This window comes from Apis cerana, linkage group LG1 (genome assembly GCF_029169275.1).
Source record: "Apis cerana isolate GH-2021 linkage group LG1, AcerK_1.0, whole genome shotgun sequence".
NCBI lineage: Eukaryota > Metazoa > Arthropoda > Insecta > Hymenoptera > Apidae > Apis > Apis cerana.
In genome coordinates, this window is record NC_083852.1 from 18,138,586 (window position 1) to 18,153,236 (window position 14,651).

A 14,651-nucleotide genomic window follows, 5' to 3' on the forward strand; every position below is an offset into this window, starting at 1 on the left:
TTTGAAAAAACAGATATCATAAATTGAAAATATCATAATTTTATTGAATATTGATTATGATTAAAAATTGTCTTATAATTTAATTTTTTAAAAATTGAAAATATAGAATTTATTAAAGTTTTATTTGACATGTTATTAATATTTGGGACAAGAATGATAATGAATAATTATTGTTCTTATCATTGTGATAAGAGATTGCTTATTGTCTTGGTATCAGAATATGTATAATTATATATATTAAAGATACTTTAAGCATTTGTACTAAATCACAAGTAACAACGAGTAATAAATATCAATCATCGTGCATTTGTCCCCTATCATAGAATTAATTGAGAGCCAACTGTATATTATGTACCTTGTACTACAATTCATTTTCTGAACTACTTTATTCGTGAACATATCGTGAATTTACAGTATTTTTGAATTTTTTTTATTTGAAACTAATATTTTTATAATAATTCTATATCCTAAATAATAATTCTATATTTATATATAAAAAATAAAATTGTAATTATTATTTTTTTTTCAAATTTATATTTGTAACTTAATAGATTAATTAAGAAAAGACATATTAGGAAAAATTTGTTCTAAAATAGGTAAGTAATTTGTGTTTTAAAATTAATAATACAAAATTTAAAATTTATTATTGCTTATATCTCGAAATTATTTTATATTATAATTATTTTATATATAATTATTTTATAAAAAATTGTTTGTGATATTTTTATTTTATTTTTTATTTTGTTTTTATTAATTGATAAAATTTAAAAATATTATTATATAACATTTTATTTTAGAAAATTTTTAGAAATAAAATGAATATGGAGAACAAAGATAATATATTAATACCGGGTCAACGGATTCGTCCACCTGGCAACAAACAAAAAGTTTTACAACTTTTAGAAGAACTCTATGGTTTGAAAACTTTAAGTATATCTGAATTAAATGCATATGATGACAGAAATTATCATGTAATTTGTGAAGAAACTCATATGAATCCTCATATAACGATCATAAGTAAATATGGCTATGTTTTGAAGATCGTTAATTCTTTGGATTCGCAGAAAACACACGTGATTGAAGCACAAACTGAAATGTTAATATTTTTGCATCAGCAAGGTATTAATTGTCCTCTGCCTGTAAAAAATATAAATGGATTGTATTACACTCTAGTTAAAATGAATAATGAATATTCTGAAAATTATGCTGTCAGATTGTTGATTTATCGATCTGGTGAATTATTGCATCGTGTACCAATTACTGAAGATTTGCTACGAAATATAGGTAATTTTATAGCCCGACTTGATAATATTCTAATGACTTTTTCCCATCCAGCTTATAATCATCATAAAACACTATGGATGTTAAATTCTGTACCACAATTACACCAATTTATCCATGCTATAAAAAATATATTTGAAAAAGAGTTAGCGTATCAGGTAATAATAGCTTTCGAAAAGGATGTGCTTCAAATCACTTCGCAATTAGAACAAGGTATGATACATGGAGATATAAACGAACAAAATCTAGTGATAAGCTCGAATGGCAAAGAAATATTTGCAGTCATCGATTTTGGTGATGCACATCGAACATGCTTAATTTTCGAATTAGCTATCGCATTGTGTTACATGATTTTACAAACTGGCGATATAGCGATGGGTAAATATATAATCGAAGGTTATCAGGATATTAGAAAGCTGACGAATCTTGAGAAAAAAATTTTGAAAATTAGTGTTTGTGCAAGAATTTGTCAAAGTCTGATTATGGGTGCTTATTCCTATCTTCATGATCCACAAAATGAATATTTGCTTACGACTCAGAAATCAGGATGGTCGTTATTAAAGAAGCTTTGGCCTCTTACTCAAGATGATGTTCTTCGAAGTTGGGGATTGATAAACTAAATTCTTCTATTTATGCAATTTTTCATGTCCTATATATAATTTATTGTATATTGTATAATTCAATCTTAATATTTCAATCAATTATTATATTATTTGAAATCTGTTATCAATTACAGAAGCAATAAATATGTAAATTTATATTTTAATTGAATTTAATTTAATTAATTTAATTGAATTGAATTTAAGAAATAAATTAGGATACTGTGCAGCGATATATCCTCTGGTTTTATTCGTATTTAGGCAGTTACATATTTACATAGATATAATGAATAATAATGCTCTTTGTATAATAATATGGAATCATTTTACATAACTAGATGGTGGTATATACAAAAATGCAGGTATTGAAAATCAATTCATGCCAAATTGTGTGTTATTGCTAAAAGATTTTAAAGAAACATATTTCTCATGATTACTTGAGTGGAATAGTAATTATTGTTAACTTCAACTCTATAAATTAAATTAAATATATCGAAATATATTGGTAATAATATAATATAATAGTACAGAATTTATTTATAAATGTACTATAAGACAATATATTTCGATCTTGCATAATAGATTTATACCTGCGTTTAAAGTGAAATCATCCGCGTGTGCTTTTACATTATTTACGCAACTTGTAATATATATTATATATTATATATAATATATAATATATAATATATATTATATATATTATACATTATACACACACCCAAATATATAATTTTTTTTGTTTCAATTTTAATAATATACTAATTTATTTATATCTTTTTTTCATTTCATTAATATCAGTTCGTTTTGGCAAACTGTCTAGCTGTGTTGAGGCAAATTCGTTGATAGCGAAAATTTGTTCACAATATCAGAATAAGAAAATAGAGTTAAACAGAGTTACATGAACGTAAAATTAGAAAAATAATATTATATATATTATAATTAAGAAATTAGATAATATTTTCATTAAAAATTTATATATATATAATAAATAAAAGAAATTAAAAATATTACAAAAATTAAATTATTGTAATTAACATAGTTTAAAGTAGTTTAAAATAAATATAAAAATTTTAATCATACGATACATAAATAAAATTTTTTGAGCCATTTTTATATAATAATGGAACGTCATGTTAACGAATTTTCGCCAGAGGTTATTAACAAAATAGTATATTACAATACCTATATATTTTATTGCTTAGAATCTATTGGCTTACGTACGCCTCAAGAGGCGCTTATAGGCGCATAATATTAAATTTTTTAACTTATTGTTAGTAACTTTTATATTTCATTATTCATTAACTTAATATTTTTCATTTAATAATTTATATCGTGTATCATCGAACCTAAGTAGATATAACGTTATAATAAATATAATCCAATAAAAACATAACAAGATGCGTATAACACATCTCTTTATCTGGAAGGGTACAGCGGAATGTGTGTGAAGATTCTTTGGATCAAGAAATGAAAATGAATTCCTCGATTCTCGTTAACGCCTGATGGGAATGGTGAATTTTATGAACTTATACAGAAGAAATATATAGCATTTTTCAGTCTTCGATAAAAATGATGATGACGAGAACCGCGCGCATTTTCGTGAACCGATTGATCGTGCGTCATTCAAGAAATACATGTAAAAAAATAAAGCTTCGAAGAATGAATTTTTGTGCTATCTTTTAGTGCGATTAAGATTAGTGTTCCGTTCACCCTCCTACCCATATGTAACATTTTTATCTAAAATTTGAACAGCTTATAAAGCTCGTCTTTCGTAACATCAAAGACGTTAGACGAATTTTGATGACGTATCATTTCACGATAAAAAACGTCAGTAGTTCCTTTCAGGAATATGATTATTTTATAATATTTCTTTTTTTATTTAATTTCAACAATATAATTTTTTAATATTAATTTTGATGAATGCCAAGATTTTCTAATTCTTCTTAGAGGATTGAGCGTGCGCAATTAAGAATCGTGTCCAACTACACATGATACATGTCCACAAATTATAAATTTAGTATACAATTAGGAATTAGATTTTTAACGGGTGCAATCTGACGTTCAGACTTTAAGGGTATGGAAAAAGGATGGGAACAATTACCAGCGGAAGTAATTTGGTCGATACTATTTCTTCAATATTTCTTACATATTTTGTAGCTGCATATGTTCGTAGATTCAAATGTAATCTTTTATTCTTACATTCTTTCAACAAGCAAGCAACAATAAATTACACGAAACGTTTTAGTAAACGTTTTCGCGAAGATAATTTTTGTCTTGTTGTCTCCATTTTGACATTCTTCTCGCGCGCACCTCTCATTATCAATTTTTATCTAGAGCATTTTTTTTCGATATCAATAATTGCTATCGATTATTTGGGCCTAATGACATGATTGGCAGCATTGCTTCTGATAAAGAGGCACCCTGCACATATTCATTGTTTTCACTCTGCTACAGAGTTGTGAATGATCTTTGCATTCATCTGAAAAACAGCAATCATATTTAGATTTATTATTATAAATTTCAATTACATTCATAGTTCAATTTTAAATTTTAAATATAATTGTATATTACCAGGTGTTTGAGGACATGGTGGACCTCTACACGTCTTCATGACCGGAGGTCGTGGAATATCTCTACATGCATTACCAGCTGGTTTCTTGGTACCATACCAAACACATTGTAAGATTCTATATTTGATACCGTCTTCTTCGCATGATGCTGTACACTACGAACAAATAGTCAAATACTCGTTTTTTTTAAACAAATTGTATTCATATTTAGCTAAGAAAAAAAAAATATCAAACAACAAAGATCTTAATGATATAATAATTTATACCTCTGACCATTCTCCAACTCTCCAGACACCTTTGCAGGCGTCATTATAACATTCTTGCCTTTGAAGAGGCCTTATAGTATCATCACATTTGTTAGGATCGAGTAAGGTAATATTTTGTTGTCCATTTTCCATATCCTCAATCAAGCGACAAGTAACATCACGTCTTTGCATTGCAGTTTTCCAATTAAAACATCTGGATGTTTCACACAAAGTCCATTCAGTTGTGTGCCATTGAGGACATTTACCAAATCCGCAAGGTCTGACTTTTTGAGGTACCGGATGTCCAGCATCTTCACACAATGTCGCTCCTATTACTGTTCGTGGTGGTGTACGAGTTGTGTTCCCAATCAATTTTGCTGCGCGAACTGTACACTGAGCTCCTCGCATCTTGGTACAAAGAGATATTGAAATTTAATATTTTACAGTTATTTATTTTCTGATTAAAATTATTTTTTTTAAATTACTTGAAATCCGCTTCCTCCACATGTTTGGGAGCATTTTGACCAATCTGTCGTTAGCCACTCGAAAACTAGATCTTCCGTAGTATCTAGATTATTTTATTTGAGAAATATAACGTTGCATTATATACACAATATAATGTTGCATTATTTTATCATATTAAATAAATAAATTTTATTTACCTAAGACACTAAGAGATGCAATCCTAGGATCAGCGGTAATATTTGATTCAATAAAAGTGATAGTCGTGATATCCAAAGATTTATTAGTTTTTTGTATTTCTTCATTATTCACATCTTCGGACGAATTGTTATGATCTTCTTGATTTCGCGACAAATTCTTTATATTTTTTTCAATTTTTACGGGTTCTCGATCTTCCATTCGCGCCAAATCGATCAAATCATCTTCCAAATCTCTGGTCGTTGCTTCTCGAGTAATACTATCTTTATCCGTGTCATTTTCAACATAAATTTTTCGTTTCTTCATTTCTTCCTCAAAAATATATCCATATTCTTCCGTTTTATTTAAAACTTTCATTTCCTCGTCATCGATATCCGGTTTTTTCGAAATTATATCCGTTTCTTTAAGCGACATCGTAGAAGAAACGTGTTCACTTTCAAAATTATCATAATTTTTTCGATCAGATTGATTTTTATCGTGAGATTCTTCGAATTTCTCTATATTATGTTTGATATTTGAATCTGGAACATAATACATCTCCAAACCAATATTCTCCGAACTGGTTGCCAGATTTATAGATTCTTTATTTTGATTTTTAGGCGTGGAACTCCAATGATTTTTAACATCTGTTTTATCGTGCCATTGTCTTTTGATATTTTTCAAAGATTCTTCAACATAATCTATATCAGATTTCGTAGGCGTGACTAAATGATCTTTAGTCACAACAGGAGTGATTTTCACCGGATCACTGTGTTGTAATCCAAATATAGATTCGTCTAAATCATATGGATCGACATCGATGAATATTCTTTCTTCATCCGGTCCGAAAGTTTCGTCAGGAATCGCGGTATTTCTATATAACGTATCCAAATTATCTTTCATATTTTGGTATCTCAAATCGGAATTTTTGTCGGGCATTGTACGTTTTGTCGCAAAGTTTGTCGCTTCTTTCTTTACATCATCGACGTATGTCACTGGGGCTGTCCTGTGAGATCTTCCCGCAGAACTGTCACTTTGGAATGGCCAATATTCCTATTGGAAAATTTATCACAAATTATATAAAATATATATCATAACTATATATATATAAAACACATATGTAAATAAATGTGTTTTAAAAAATAAAAGTATGAATAATCAGGTTGGAAATATTAATCTTATTTTTACATTTATCTACGTCATCTCACCTTTAATGTTGATATAAAATAAGTTAAGTGCGGTATAAGAGTAGAGGCACTTGATCTCGAGGGTGCAGTCGATTCCACGGATTCGTGGTACCCTGGCTGATATGTTAGACGAAAAAAGAACCACCACCACAAAAAGTTAATCCACACATAGAAAGCATGAAGAAGAAATGGAGATAAAGAATCATCGAGAGATCAATTCATCATGCGATTATTTATAAATTGAAATGAGATTTAAATGAGATTAAATTATAAATTGAAATTAGAAATTAGATTTAAGTAAGTTTCTATTTATATATTTTTTTTTATGCTTTTACCTGATTCAACGATGTTACAACGTGTTCTTTGTGCATCATCGTAGAATCCGGCGGCGTTGGGCTAGTTTTCTGTTTTTTCTGATGTGGTTTTCTCGTTGGATTACTAGGGACTGCTCGTTCATGACTTAAATCTTCGCTATCGATGGGAACAAAACGGTTTCCGTACGCGGCTATTAGAAAATCAACTTAAATTACACAAAACCTTTAGAATGCAGTATAAAATGAAATCAAGAATTCAAGAATCAAATTATTAAATATAAATAATTCTTACCTGCTCGATCAGTATAGAGACTTTCGCCTGAATTAGCAGGCGCCGAGTCCAAATTTGCATTTCGTTGTCGATGGACGGAATTACTTAATCGTAAATACTCTTCGCTGCTTATCTGTTCCTTTGAACGAAATTTCACTACCAATTGTGTCTCCGCATGAGAATTTCCGGCTGTAACATGTAAACGTGATGTTATCCATTACTTTCTAAATTTTATCAATATATATCTATTTACCTATACACGCGTAAACACCAGCATCCGAGGATGTTATGTCGTTTATCTTTAACGCCCCCTTTCTGCTAATTTTATATTTCCTTGATTTCCTTAATTCTTTATTATCTTTGGTCCATGTGATCTGTGCTCTGAAAATATTTCGATTTTATTCGACACGTTTCTACTAAAATCATATGTTAAATTGGACACGTACTTGTCAAATTTCCTGACGGGACAACGAATTTTTATAGAGGATGTGCCTTGAAAAATCTTCGCAATACCGCCGATCTTTAAATCTACCTTCGCGTTCATGTCTGTCTGGTTATACGTTGTATTTTGACTGGTAATTATAGGCAGGGAACCTGCATCCATATCGTGACACGCTCTGGTGTTGCAAGGCTTCTCCGAGGCGGGTTTTTGAGGCGGGCATTCACTATCTTTTCGATTTTGTTTACGTCCCTGAGCCATTATTTGTTCGCAACTCACTTTTCGTTTCTTTACACCTCCTCCACAAGTTTTCGAGCACTGAAACGTTGATCATTGTCGAATATCCCATTTTTATTCTTATTTCCATTAATATTAAATTAAATTATATATATGTAATTATAAATTATCAGCCGTTTTTATAATAATTTATAACAATATTTAAATTTTTGAAAAATTAAATTTTAATTGAATTAATTATTGAAATCAGGATTAATTGGAGGATAATAATCCTGCGAATTCGAGCCTCGATCACAGATGATCGTATCATTTAATTTACTGAACAGAGGTAAAGTATACCTTGCCCCATTTGCCGGTATTCCATTTAACTGGACAATCCCATACATTACAGTATTGTCTATCCGCTGGCTGTGGCTGCGGACACATGTGGTTTGGCACTGGAACCATCTTACCTGTGCCGCGTATCACCTCGTGTATGCAGGTAACATCACGTGTCTGTATGCCGATTCCGCATGGACTCATGCACGGTGAAAATTCACTAAAATTCCATCTGCGAGGAAAAATCGGTCTAATTGCAAATAGAAGGATACTCATTATTAAACTAATGCTGTTTAACTAAATATATAAGGATTCTAGAGAATCGAGAAGATCTAGAATCTAAAAAAGATATTTTTATACGCTCTTATTATCTTCTTATTATAATTAAAACTTGTACAGCATTAGTTTAGCGAGAGAATTAATGAAAAGTTTTTTCTCTGATCTTTTTTTTCCATCTGTTCTTCGATATATTACCTAGGTGGACAAGGATGGTCGTTGCAAACTCTTATCCTAACTTCCGGTTTCGTTTCAGCGGAACAAAGAAAAGGCATGACGGTCTTTCCGGTGTCGTCTCGCACGCAATTGACTATCAGCTCCTGAGAACCTGTGGAATATGCGATGAAAAAGCAGAATAAAATCAGCGTAAAATCAATAGAATTGATTGCGAGCAGAACATTTCTGTTCCCATATTAAACGAGTCGACGAGAATCGTATAACTTTAATCCATCGGTTCGATGCGATTCAATCGGCTAACTCGTCGCCGAGCACCGTTAATTGTACAATCGCGTCGCATTATCCCGGCTAATTAAACGCTCTATGCGGAACGAACCTAGATTCGTTCCGTTAATCCTTGCTGATCTGATCCCCGATAATTCCCTGACTTACGTTTGCGGCTGATTAGAGTCGGTTGAATATAGTATTTACAGAACGGAAGATAGATAATTCGATTAAAAGGATTTTCCAAACTACGAGAAAATGTATCGACCCAGTTAACAAGGATTTAATTATCACTATCACTGTCTCTCCCCTCCTTCTATTAACGAATATCATAATTTCCAACGTATTTCTTCGTGGATCGAACAATCAAGAAACGTTCCGAAGTTTCTTGTTTCCCCTGTGAATTTTCATTCCATTTCCATCCCGTTAAATTTCAAGTCTTCCTCCAAAACTTGTCCCAGTTTTACTTTAACGCGATTCACAAAATTCCCCTTCTCAACTCCCGTTTTAGCGTTTACACGGGTTTAATTTTCATCGTTGCGAAACAAGTTATGGAATGGAATATCCCTTACCTCCGAGGCAAGTCGCGCTGCAAGGTGTGTAACCAGCTTCCTTCCACGAGTATGTGGTCTGCACGTCGCTTCCTGGAGCGACCTTAATCCCACCGTCGTAACCACTTCCGCTCGAACCACTCGAGGATGATCTGTAAGTGTCAGCCAGGCTTGGCTCCGCGTATCCACTATCGTCGACAGTGTCGATCCCGTAGGTGAGACTGTTTTCAATGACATTGCACGGCGCCATCACGCATTTCTCCTTCTCGATCGGTTTCGGTCCCGAGCACTGTCGATCCGGCAGATCGGCGATCGTTCGACTGAACTCGAGGTATATCTTGCAACGGACTTCGCGATGCCTGATCCCTTCGCCGCACGTGACGCTGCACGATGACCATTCCTCCGCGATGAACCTGGAGGGTCGTTCGTATGATGATTCGGATACGAAATTCCACCCGAAACGGTCCCTTCTTTTCGGAGTCCGTTCGAGGTTTTCGGGACGAAGCTCGTGATTTCGTTTCGATTCGATCTTTCGAAATATCTTAGTCTTTGATCTTGTTATTTCGATTGTGCGAATATAAAATCAAGTATAAGAATTTTTTTTATCAAATTTCGTAACATTTTTCGATCACAACAGTTTGTGATGTAACAAAGAGAGAATCGAGATTTCTTTTTTTTTTTTTTTTTTAGAAAAATCATAAAGGAATATTTTTCGATGTCTGATTTTTAATAATCAAAAAGACAACCTTCCATAGAATCTCGAATACAAAAGTGCACGCATCTTTGCACGCGTTCCAATATTTTCCATCTTTTCGTTCTTTATCTTCCCAATACGAATGCTCACGGCGCAGAATTTATCGATTCTCCAACTATTCGTGGTTCATGGAGCGAATCGTACGACTGTCCTGTCATCGATTAAATCGGATAAATAACCGCCGGTTATTTCGGGATTATGTTTGAAACCGCGCGCGTTCATTCTATTCCATTCCTGCACTCTTCTATTCAACGCGATTGAATCGCAGAGCCCATTCAAATTTATCCACGAGTATCTATTTTCATCCATCAATCAATGACTTCTTGCTGACAACGTTTTCAATTTGCTTTCGTGTAACGACGAGCTTTGATCTGTTTCGATTACACGCATTCCCGATTCGATCGCCGCTCAAATAGATCTCGTATAAACGGCCCATCATGGAAAACGTAGAATAATTTCGTAGCACAATTTCGTGGAATGTAGCTATCTAATTTCTCTTTTTTCTCTTTTCTCTCTTTTTCTCTCTTTCTCTCTCTCTCGGAAATGGCGTTTATTCGGCGAGCCGGAAAATGTTTTTATTTAATCTCGTCGGAAAGTAACCAAGCAGCGTGTACCATTATCCGACGAGAGGCCGCGATTCTCTTTCTCGAAATGGAATCTGGTTGAAACTCGTATAAAATACGTCTGACGAGACGCATAGCCAGACAAAGAAAGATATAGAGAGGAAAGGGACAGTTCTACGGTCTAAATTATGCATGCTAAGCCTACAATAGTACACGCAGTGATACAACACAGCCTAAAAAAAAAAGAAAAAAAGAAAAAAACGAGTATACATAACATCGTTAAAGGAACGAAACTGTGATCACTCTATGTAATATTATCGTAAGTCTATTGCTAATGCTTGTTCTACTGGCATTCGCGTTATGCGCTAATTAAATCACGGCAAAACTCGATAATCCTCATAAATGCATTAGAAGCAACAGCCAAGGAAAAAGCTAAGAAACGGGAAGATTTAAGCTCCTGAAATTTCAAGCGAAGATATTTTTTAAATTGAAAACTGTTGCGCGTCAGCGGAAAACAGGCCTATCGCGGATCGTTATTTTACACGGATAAAGAAGAATTTCATGAAATAAGAGAGAGAGAGAGAGAGATAGAGAGAAAGAAAGAGAGAGAGAGATTCAATTACAGGTTGAAACATGTATTACAGTTACAAGCGCGAGAGGCATTGTTTTTCCTGCTGCATTTATGCCGAAAAACGATTATTCTCGCTGACGCGCCTACGTAATGCTAAGATAGATAGAGAGAAAGAAAACGAAAAATGCTAATACACGCTAAAAGAACAAGAAGAAACTGATAATCTGGAGGGGAATTCATCTAAGCTAAAGGGATTAAGGGAAAAGGGTCAATAAACGAAATAAGGGGATGGGAAAAGGAGCGTGGCAAAGCATCGTTGGAAAGTCATCGGGGTTGCCAGTAGTTGGCAGAGGAGGGTGAGGATACCAAATGTTTCTAAAATTCGTTTAATCCTGATTTTGTTCAAAAAAAGGGGAAGCATCCTCGGACTTTGCGCTTTGCGGCGAGTTACAAAAGCGTTTGAAGAATCTAGAGAGAAAGAGAGAGAGAGAGAGAAAGAGAGACTGTAGAATACGTGGGGAGAATAGAGAAGAGGATATATCGATAGTGATAATGGTGGCGGTAGCGGTGGTGGTTAACGAGGAGGAGTAGAGAAACATTAAACAGAGGGAAGGAGGGAGATATGGTGGAACATCGGTTTGCTTTGCTCTTTCTTGAAAGGAAGAAGCGATGGAAGCTCTTAGGATGGCGGAAGGCAAGGAATCGGAAGGTAAGAAGAACTTAGGAAAAAAATAAAGAAAGAGAAATCAAGAAGGACAGAGAAATCGAGAAAAAGACATAGAGAATGGGTGGATGTAAGTAAGAGGGAGATCAAAGGAATTAGAAGAAGAAAAAAGAAGGGGAGAGAAAGAGAGAGAGAGAGAGAGAGAAGACAGAAAATAGAAGAGTTAAAGTGATAGAGAGTAGAAAGAGACACAGTAATGGGATACCTCAGATACAACCAGCCACAGGCAAAGTAGATCGTATATCTGTCAGGACAGACCAATTGACGTCAAGAAATGAATGCTTTTAAGAAGGAAGATTTTCTATCTAGCTTGTACGAGTTTTGTTATTTTGTTCAAAAGTTGGAGGAACAGCGCAACGAGAAGCTCTACGAGGCGATCTGTGTGTAACATTATAAATATCCGGCTACGGACCTGCCCGACTCAATGTATGCCATATCGATATATTACCATATCGGTGTATATATGTGTTCACGCGTGTGTGTTTATCAATTTTCAGAGAAGTTACTTACGTGGATTCCGAGGGTATCGGTTGGTCGATCAATTTTTCTGACACCGGTGGAGGTGGGTACGGTTGCATCAACGGCTGCGTCATTTCCTCGCCATCTAAAACGAAAGTTCATTGGTCGCAAAATATTTTTCGACGAACTCATTGGATGGTTATCGGGCAAGTGGATCGCGTGCGCGTGATAAATCGAAAAAAGGTTTCCACCGATGAAACTGTCCTGTATGACGCGAGGAATGATGATGTGCTGGTGCATAGAAATGTAACTTATAAAACTTACATATCGGACAGGGGATATTTGTTTTACACTCCTGCTCGGTGTGCGGTCGTTCGGCGAGATCGCAGTCCTTTGAAATCGACCCAATAGCGTCCCTGCATTCGATTGTCCTCGTCCTGACTCCAGTGCCACAAGTCTTGGAGCACTATCGATCACAATTGGCAAAAAATAAGTTTCACGTTCACGGCGAATGTCAGTTCACGATTATTATGTAATAATGACGATGATTTATCTTCAACGAATGAAAAAAATATAATATAAGAATCGAAAATTAACGAAATTTATGAACCCGATCGATCGTGGAAACGGAGTATTTCGAAATTGAAACGTTGGTGGAAATGACAACTTTCATTTTACATCCTGCTTCGTTTTCGACGACGAAGAAATATAATATAGAGATTGAAAATTAGCGAAATTTATGAACCCAGCCGATCGTGCAAGTCGATGGAGCATTTCGAAACTGAAATGTTCATGGAAATGGCAACTTTCATTTTACACTCTGCTTCGTTTTCGACGTTTTATTTCGGGCAATGCGAACAGGTTTAGTTGGAACACGGTTTTCACGGTAAGAAGGGAATACGAAGCGAGATAATACCAAAGTAGGTGCAGGATAAAGTCCATAGAAATAGAGGAAAACGCGAGAAAGGAAAGGCAGAGCGAAGGAACAATAAAGTTTCGTGACGCCACTGTGGAATCTAATTTCGTATACTAACTGGTATTTGCAAAGTTCCATTCTAACGTTCAAACAATTTAAAAGGTTCTTCTAGAGCGACTCGAATCCTCGAAGATCGTTATCGAGGCGAGGTCTGCCGCAAAATATTAAAGAATAAAAAAAAAAAGAAAAGCGGATAAAGATATTTTTTAAAAATAGTAAGACTTTTCGCGTCTATGCTGAATTGCAACTTTTCATCGCGATACATTTGCTCTTTATTCAATTTCTTTTTTTTTTTTTTTTATTTTCATAAGTAAGCTTTTAAAGAGCGTATTAAGCGCGAAAGAAACGCCGGTTTCAGAAACATTTTTCAAGTTTCGAGAAGCGAATTTCTTGGTTCATTATCTGTTGAATGTGTGGGTTACACGTATACGCGACGTGACATGCAGAAATATCGAACGAATTTCCTCTCACCGTGTTGTAAATCCGGAAACAAAGAACAATGGCTCGACCTCTTTGCTTCCTGTCACGAAAGATATGAAATAATTGCTTTCGTAGATCGTTTCTGACGTAGAAACTTTACTTTTCAGTCTTTTAGTTCTACTTAAAGAAAAACACGATGACATTGAGATAATACGATGAAGAATAATCGATTATCTTTTTATTTCGATTATTTTTCTATTGATCTCTATCGTCAAGTTATATTTATAACGTTAATAAGTTTGAATCTTTGATATCTTAATAATATTCGAAAAAATTCGATAAGGAAGAGCGTTGAAAAGTTTGATCGAATCGAGACAAGATGACTGACTTCCTTATTGCGTCTCTCTTTTATCCGAAATTGATCAGATTTATTTCGAATCGTAGTCGAATATACGAGTGGCAGGTACCATTTTCAGCGTGTTGGTTGTCGCTGAAAAAGAATCGAAAGGCAGAGTGTGCCGGTAGTAGTCTAAAACTTCTCTCAGCCAGAATAAAGTCTGTTGATCGGGAAAGTAAGAACTGGGAACGGTCTGGGAACGGTTTAAAAGCGCGAGTGAGATGGAGGGAACGAACAAAAAGTCCGGACACCGAAGCTATCGTTCAAGAGTCGAAGGTGGAAAGGTGACATGAACGAGAAAAGCGGAAATCCATTCGACTTAGCCACTCTGCTTTCTCCTTTTCCCCTATTGTTTGCTTCTAACTTTATTCCTCCCATCTATCCTTCCTCTATTTATTTCTGATTTTTTTTTCTTTCCG

General features: G+C 34.1%; 2 protein-coding genes across 7 annotated transcripts in view; one reads left to right on the forward strand and one right to left on the reverse strand.

The window, feature by feature from the left end:
- Nucleotides 1-164: 164 nt before the first annotated feature.
- On the forward strand, nucleotides 165-2,047 carry LOC107994301 (hydroxylysine kinase). 3 transcript variants are annotated; one of them, XM_017051139.3, is made up of 3 exons: nucleotides 165-596; nucleotides 798-971; nucleotides 1,065-2,047. In XM_017051139.3, exons 2-3 carry the CDS (start codon nucleotides 816-818, stop codon nucleotides 1,899-1,901), a joined length of 993 nt encoding a protein of 330 aa, XP_016906628.1. In that variant the 5' UTR covers nucleotides 165-596; nucleotides 798-815; the 3' UTR covers nucleotides 1,902-2,047. The 3 variants fall into 3 exon arrangements, with proteins under 3 accessions (XP_016906628.1, XP_016906626.1, XP_061943262.1); XM_017051137.3 differs by having other exon boundaries at nucleotides 180-596; nucleotides 798-2,047; XM_062087278.1 differs by having other exon boundaries at nucleotides 180-596; nucleotides 809-2,047.
- A 47-nt stretch (nucleotides 2,048-2,094) lies between these two features.
- Nucleotides 2,095-14,651, reverse strand: part of LOC107994300 (protein madd-4) — a 187,460-nt gene continuing 174,903 nt past the window's right edge. For 3 of the 4 annotated variants that reach the window (XM_062087273.1, XM_062087272.1, XM_062087274.1), the window contains 16 exons: nucleotides 12,764-12,905; nucleotides 12,491-12,584; nucleotides 12,186-12,224; nucleotides 9,390-9,781; nucleotides 8,575-8,704; nucleotides 8,122-8,332; nucleotides 7,553-7,863; nucleotides 7,360-7,487; nucleotides 7,128-7,295; nucleotides 6,857-7,041; nucleotides 6,543-6,638; nucleotides 5,358-6,387; nucleotides 5,181-5,263; nucleotides 4,717-5,103; nucleotides 4,452-4,605; nucleotides 2,095-4,359 (listed from right to left, as the gene is read on the reverse strand). In XM_062087273.1, coding sequence (XP_061943257.1) covers nucleotides 4,259-4,359; nucleotides 4,452-4,605; nucleotides 4,717-5,103; nucleotides 5,181-5,263; nucleotides 5,358-6,387; nucleotides 6,543-6,638; nucleotides 6,857-7,041; nucleotides 7,128-7,295; nucleotides 7,360-7,487; nucleotides 7,553-7,863; nucleotides 8,122-8,332; nucleotides 8,575-8,704; nucleotides 9,390-9,781; nucleotides 12,186-12,224; nucleotides 12,491-12,584; nucleotides 12,764-12,905 — 3,651 coding nt within the window. In that variant the 3' untranslated portion in view covers nucleotides 2,095-4,258. The remainder of the gene's footprint in view (nucleotides 4,360-4,451; nucleotides 4,606-4,716; nucleotides 5,104-5,180; nucleotides 5,264-5,357; nucleotides 6,388-6,542; nucleotides 6,639-6,856; nucleotides 7,042-7,127; nucleotides 7,296-7,359; nucleotides 7,488-7,552; nucleotides 7,864-8,121; nucleotides 8,333-8,574; nucleotides 8,705-9,389; nucleotides 9,782-12,185; nucleotides 12,225-12,490; nucleotides 12,585-12,763; nucleotides 12,906-14,651) is intronic. The other variant, XM_028665009.2, reaches the window with a different exon arrangement.